The following is a 6,000-nucleotide window of genomic DNA, read 5'->3' on the forward strand; positions in this document are numbered from 1 at the left end:
GGCTGTTGGTGACCCTGCTAGGAAGGCACAAGTGAAAATATACTCCCCCTTAAAAAAGAAAATGTTTGAATTCTGATTAATCTGTTATTAAATACAAGGCAGCCTTCTTTACTAACATGCTCCAGCTGATCTAGACAAACACCCCATTGCACTTTCGAAAGCAGAGGCAGGTTGCGAGCTTGAACGCTACAGAAAGCATCAAGGGGCATCTCTTCTGCCTTGTCATTCTCTGCCTGGTACCTCAGATAACGGCCCTGGACACCTTCATGGCCCAGGAAGTGATGCCTAACCTCCCACCCCAGAACAGATTCAAAAAGAGAAATGAAAAGCAGATGCTATAAAATTTGAAAATACTATTTAGCTATTCTTTCCAAATACACACCCAACCTTATTCATACATAGGGGTCAGGAGCACTTGGTCAAATATTTTTAGTAAATCTAGAAAAAAGGCTCTAAAGAGTGCAATTCCTCTTCTCTCCTCTTTCATCATTTACTGTTTATCTTCCCATCAGTGTTTTTTTTTTAAAGTGCTAAATACAATTAATTGGAGCGGTCTCTAATTCTTTTGTGCGATCGTGAAAGAAATAAAAATAAATAGAAGGTCACCATGGGAGCATCTCACCAACCGTTGCTTTAAAAAATAGAATTTGGGGAAGCATTGTTGATTTCTACTTATTTTTGTTGGTAAATCCTGGGGAAAATGTATATCTTTTCCTTTAAAGTTCTAATTCAAGGCATGGATGTGAGAGTTCTGAAGGGACTTTGGGACTGCGGTAAAATTTCGTTGTCATAGTAACAGAAAGGGAAATAGGCCTTGCTCACCTGGGACTTTAACACTGCAAAAGCTGAATTTTTTTTTTTTTTTTTTTTAAGGAAAAGGACTCTGCAAGTGAAATAAATGAAAAACTTATTGTATTTAAAAACAAAATTCCAAACATTAAACAGAGAAAAGACCAACTTCTGCCATTTTTCTTGGTTTCTGTCCTCATCTGATCAAAGAAACCCAATTCTAAAAGTGCACAGAAGGGTTATCTAGAATAATACTGGCTTAAAAATATGTCTCACGAATGGTAACCTCAGACCAGTATTCTGCACCTTTGTATTTTTCTGGATAATCTATAGAAGGTCTGAAAGGACATTCACACTTGTTATTAGTCATAAAAACCCCAGCATATACCTGCACAGACTGACTGTCTTAGGAGAGTATCTCTGTTTTTTTATTTCGTATCTATCGGTTGAAAATATCAGACCCCCTTTGTGGGCGAGGGTTTACGTGTGAGGTGTGTGCATGTGCAAATGTATGTGGCCAGCAGAAAGCGACATATGTGAGGAACCCTGGGATTCTGAGCTAAGTCGTGTCATTTTTAACCCTCTGGAGAGAGAGATTTTTGGACAGCAGGAGTTACTCCTGTTTGTGAAGCATTTCTTCTTCTTCCCCCTCTCTCTTTTTTTATTTGAGAGAGAGCACACCCTAGCCACTCGGGGCCAGTGTACAAACCAGAACCCAGCTTGTGAACCACTCCACAACCCTCAACAGCGACGGAGCTGACTTGGGATCCAAAACATCCAAATCTGCAAATTGCAGACAGTCAGCTAGCGTTCCTTCCCAGGCAGGGCTGGCTGAAATTCCCCAGACCTGAAATCCAATCACTTTCCAATCAAATCTAATATAATGCAGATATAGTCTCTCTTAAAAAATGTTTAGTTAAAAAGGTAACACGTTGCTTTCTCTTCACAGATTCTTTTTAAAATTTTTCCTCAAGTGCAATCAGAATTGTTTGAAAACAGCAGGAAACCCAAGGGACATGAGAAGGTTTCAGGTAAGGGACCTGCAGTTCTTGCCTGGTAAATAAGTCATCCTATTTCTTCTCTCCTTAGCAGTCTCCTTTTTCCTTTTCCTTTTTTTTTTTTTTATTCCCCCCTAGAAAATATTATTCACGGATGCTGCTAACAATAAAAAAAAGATTACTCTAAATGATCACCCTCTTCAGATAGTACTGAAGGTTTTTTCATTTTGTAATGTTTAGGACTTCTGTGTCCACTGCCAGAGCCCCAGGGGAAGGGCACCAACCCAGGCTGAGATTTGATTTTAAGCCCTTAGGCTGCCCTCTGCACACACAGCTGCCCACAGCAGGAACCATGATCTTGATATTCAGCCACCTTGGGATTTTTCAAAGCAGCTTCTCTGTGCTTTCTGCAAGCAACAGCCTCTTCCTTTCCTTTGCCACCGATTAACTATTCAGTGTTCTTTCTCGGAGTGTCTGGGAGAGCAGCCGCCTAAGCAGCCGTGGTCACTTTAAGATCTCAGCATGACAACAAGACCCACGGGACAGTAACCCAGCTGCCTGGCAGTTAAATCTGCCACCAGTTTCATCACCCCTGCCACTGATGTACCGGGGATACAAGCTAATAAAAACACAGAGCGAGGCAAAGTGTGGCAGGTTGGAGATGTGAGGCAGGGCAGCCTGCTTGGCCCCCTTCCTTCATCTTTGATGGACCCACATTTCACCCACCAAATGGCTTTCCTGCCATTCGCACCCAGGCGAAATACCTCCCTCTCCTTTCCCCATAGAAAAATGGGAAACATGTTAAACAATAGTATTCTAGCTTGAGACTTTAAAATCCTGGCAGCAATGTGGGAGATGGGGATGTTTAGCCTCACGTTTTGGGTGGGGAAAGCAAGGTCCTGGGAGTTTAAATAACTCACGTGTCACCCCAGGAAGGAGATGGTGGAGCCGGGAGCCAGTGTCTGATCAAACTCCTTGCACTGGGCCCTGAGTTCGCAGCATGTGCATCTGTTAGGCTTATGCTTGCTATTGCTTTTGTGGAGAGTCTTAAAAATTTCTGAACAGGGGACCCATATACTTGTTACACTGGACCCTACAAAGGATTGGCTGCTCCTGTCTGGCACTCGGAGAGCTTCTGTGGTTTAGCTGTGGCGTTATTAAAGAGTTAACAGGGGAGATGGGTACAGGCAAGGCCAGTGAGCACAACCGTGAAAACCAAAAGTTCCTCTAATTTTTTTTCACCGAATCATGAGTATTGAACAATCTTCTGGTGACCGGCATGTTTTCTGATTCCTTGTTTAACACTAATACCAGCCTCTCCTAAAAAGTTAAACCTCGCTTCTTCATCCTATAGACTCTTTTCCTTGCTGTATGATATGAAGATGAATAGAAACAAGAGGATTTTCTTGGGGGTCAAGCAGGAACATTGTGCATAGTGGAAGCTTATGGCACTCAGTTTCCAAAAGGAATCGTAAATAGTTTCTGTCCAAAAAAAGAGTGGAATTCCAAAGTACCCAGGTGATCTAAGCTTAGCTTTCATGTCCAGAAGGAGAGGCAGGGAAAGAAACTGGTAGCTTAGATTCATATCCACCCTTATTCTCTATCATCCCTTTCAAAGAGCTTTAAATTTGAGAAGACACTTCTAAGAAGCTTTTAATAGGATGCATTGTCATTTTATTATTTTACCTTTATTTATCCCTAATTTTAGAAATGTACTCACTAAGCAAATGCACCTAATATTTCCTCTACTTCTCTAAAACTTCTCTAAGTGAAGTTTTTATGAACCTGAATTTTTTAAAAAAAAATTTTAAGTGGATTTTATGAGTCATTATTTGGGCACAAAAACTTTCTTGGTAACATAGGTACAAATACCGTTAATGAGTCTGAATTTTTAACAGGGATAGAATAGATATTGTTCATCTCAAAATACGAGAAATTCTTATCCTATGAGAATGTACTTGACTTTTGCAAAGGCAATGAAAAAGTTTTCTATAAGCTTGTGGATTCTATGATGGTCTCATTTCTGGGGTACAGGTAAAGTCAACAGGAAAAAAGTCTTTTGCATTTTTTTACTGAGATATAATTCATATAGCATGGTCCCAATGTGCAATACAGTAGGTTTTGGAATATTCACAATGTTGTGTAACCATCACCACCATATCATTCCTGGACATTTCCATCATCACAGAAGGAAACCCCATACTTCTCAATTCCTTTTTCTCTCCACCCACTGACAACCACACATCTGCTTTCTGTCTCTCCAGATTTGTCTGTTCTGGACATTTCCTATAAATAGAATCATACAATATGTGGCCTTTAGTCTCTGGTTTCTTTCACTTAGCATAATGCTTTTAAGGTCCATCCATGTTTGCAGCATGTATATTTCACTCCTTTTTTATGGCTGAATAATAGTCTATTGTAAAATATACCACATTTTAAAACTCTGTACATCAGTTGATGAACTCGGGTTGTTTCTGTTTTTTGGCTTTTATAAATAATGCTGTTGTGAACATTCATATATAACTTGTTGTTTTTTTTTTTTTTTTTTGTGGACATGTTTTTGATATCTTGAGTATATACCTAAGAGTAGAATTTCTGGGTCATATGATAACTTCAGCTTTAAGTTTTTGAGGAACTGACCAGCTGTTTTCCACAGTGGCTGCACCATTTTACATTCCCATCAGTAATATATAAAGGTCTCAATTTCTTGCTATAGTTGCCACTACTTGTTTTTCGTTTAAAAAGAAAAAATCCTTACCACCGTTTAGGTGTGAAGTGGTATCTCATTATGGTTTTGATTTGTCTTTCCCTAACGACTAATGATTTGAGCATCTTTTCATGTACTTTTTGGCTATTTGCATATCTTCTTTAATGAAAAGTCTAAAACTGAGCGATTTCACTTTCTTTCTAAATGTGTTAGTCATTCAGTCATGGCCGACTCTTTGTGACCCCATGGACTGTAGCACGCCAGGCTCCTCTGTTCATGGACTTCTCCAGGCCAGAATACTGGAGTGGGTTGCCATTCCTTTCTCCAGGAGATTTTCCAACCCAGGGATCGAACCTAGATCTCCTGCATTGCAGGCAGATTCTTTACCATCTGATCTACCATCTGAGCCACCAGGGAAGCCCAAATGCCTAGTTCAGATCCTTTAAGTGAAGTGAAGTGAAAGTCACTCAGTCGTGTCTGACTCTTTGTGACCCCATGGACTATACAGTCCATGGAATTCTCCAGGCCAGAATACTGGAGTGGGTAGCCTTTCTCTTCTCCAGGGGATCTTCCCAACCCAGGGATCGAACCCAGGTCTCCCGCATTGCAGGTGGATTCTTTACCAGCTGAGCCACAGGGAAGCCCAAGAATACAGGAGTGGGTAGCCTATCCCTTCTCCAGCGGATCTTCACTACCCCGGAATCGAACCGAGGTCTCCTGCATTGCAGGCAGATTCTTTACCAACTGAGCTATTGCCCATTTTCAAATTGGTTACCTTTGTTGAGTTTTATGAGTTCCTGATGGGCTTCCAAGGTGGTGCTACTGGTAAAGAATCCACCTGCCAGTACAGGAGATGTAAGAAACACAAGTTCGATTCCTGGGTGGGGAAGATCCCCTGAGGAGGGCATGGCAACCCACTCCTGTGTTCTTGCCTGAAGAATCTCATGGACCGGGAGCTTGGCAGGCTGCAGTCCTCAGGGTCGGATAGAGTCAGACATGACTGAGGCAACTTAGCAAGTGTTCTTTATATGTTCAGAATACTAGGCCCTCAGATAAATGATTTGCAAATGTTTTTCTCATTGTATCACTGACTTTTCACATTCTTGACAGTATCCTTTGATTCACCAAAGAATTGGAAAGTTTTATACTGTACTCAGATTCTCTTATGAGTATAGCCGTCTATGAAAGATCTGTAAAGTGGAGAAAGGCTTGCTTATGTGCTCTGAAGGTCAAGTAAGAAACTTGGATCAAGTTCAGTATATGAAACAAAACCAGAGATAGTAGATAATTATGAGAATGAGCTGAAGGGATGGTAGCTTAGGAATTCCTAGAATATATACATATATAGTCTGAATTTTATAAATATATATAAATATAATCTGTGTATTATAAATTTATACTTATATATATAATTCAGAATAACAAATGTAATAATTTTAAAACATATGGACAAATAACTTCAATTCTCTACCTCTGGTATATGATCAAACATAGATTTAATCTGAA

At 40.2% G+C, this 6,000-nt stretch overlaps 1 protein-coding gene across 2 annotated transcripts in view; it reads left to right on the top strand.

The window, feature by feature from the left end:
- The window catches only part of EBF2 (EBF transcription factor 2), a 218,056-nt gene that overhangs the window by 150,037 nt on the left and 62,019 nt on the right, over nucleotides 1-6,000 (top strand). For both annotated transcript variants that reach the window (XM_020875761.2, XM_020875762.2), the window contains exon 7: nucleotides 1,739-1,820. In XM_020875761.2, the coding sequence (XP_020731420.1) occupies nucleotides 1,739-1,820 (82 nt within the window). The remainder of the gene's footprint in view (nucleotides 1-1,738; nucleotides 1,821-6,000) is intronic.

This window comes from Odocoileus virginianus, chromosome 31, assembly GCF_023699985.2.
Source record: "Odocoileus virginianus isolate 20LAN1187 ecotype Illinois chromosome 31, Ovbor_1.2, whole genome shotgun sequence".
Lineage (NCBI taxonomy): Eukaryota > Metazoa > Chordata > Mammalia > Artiodactyla > Cervidae > Odocoileus > Odocoileus virginianus.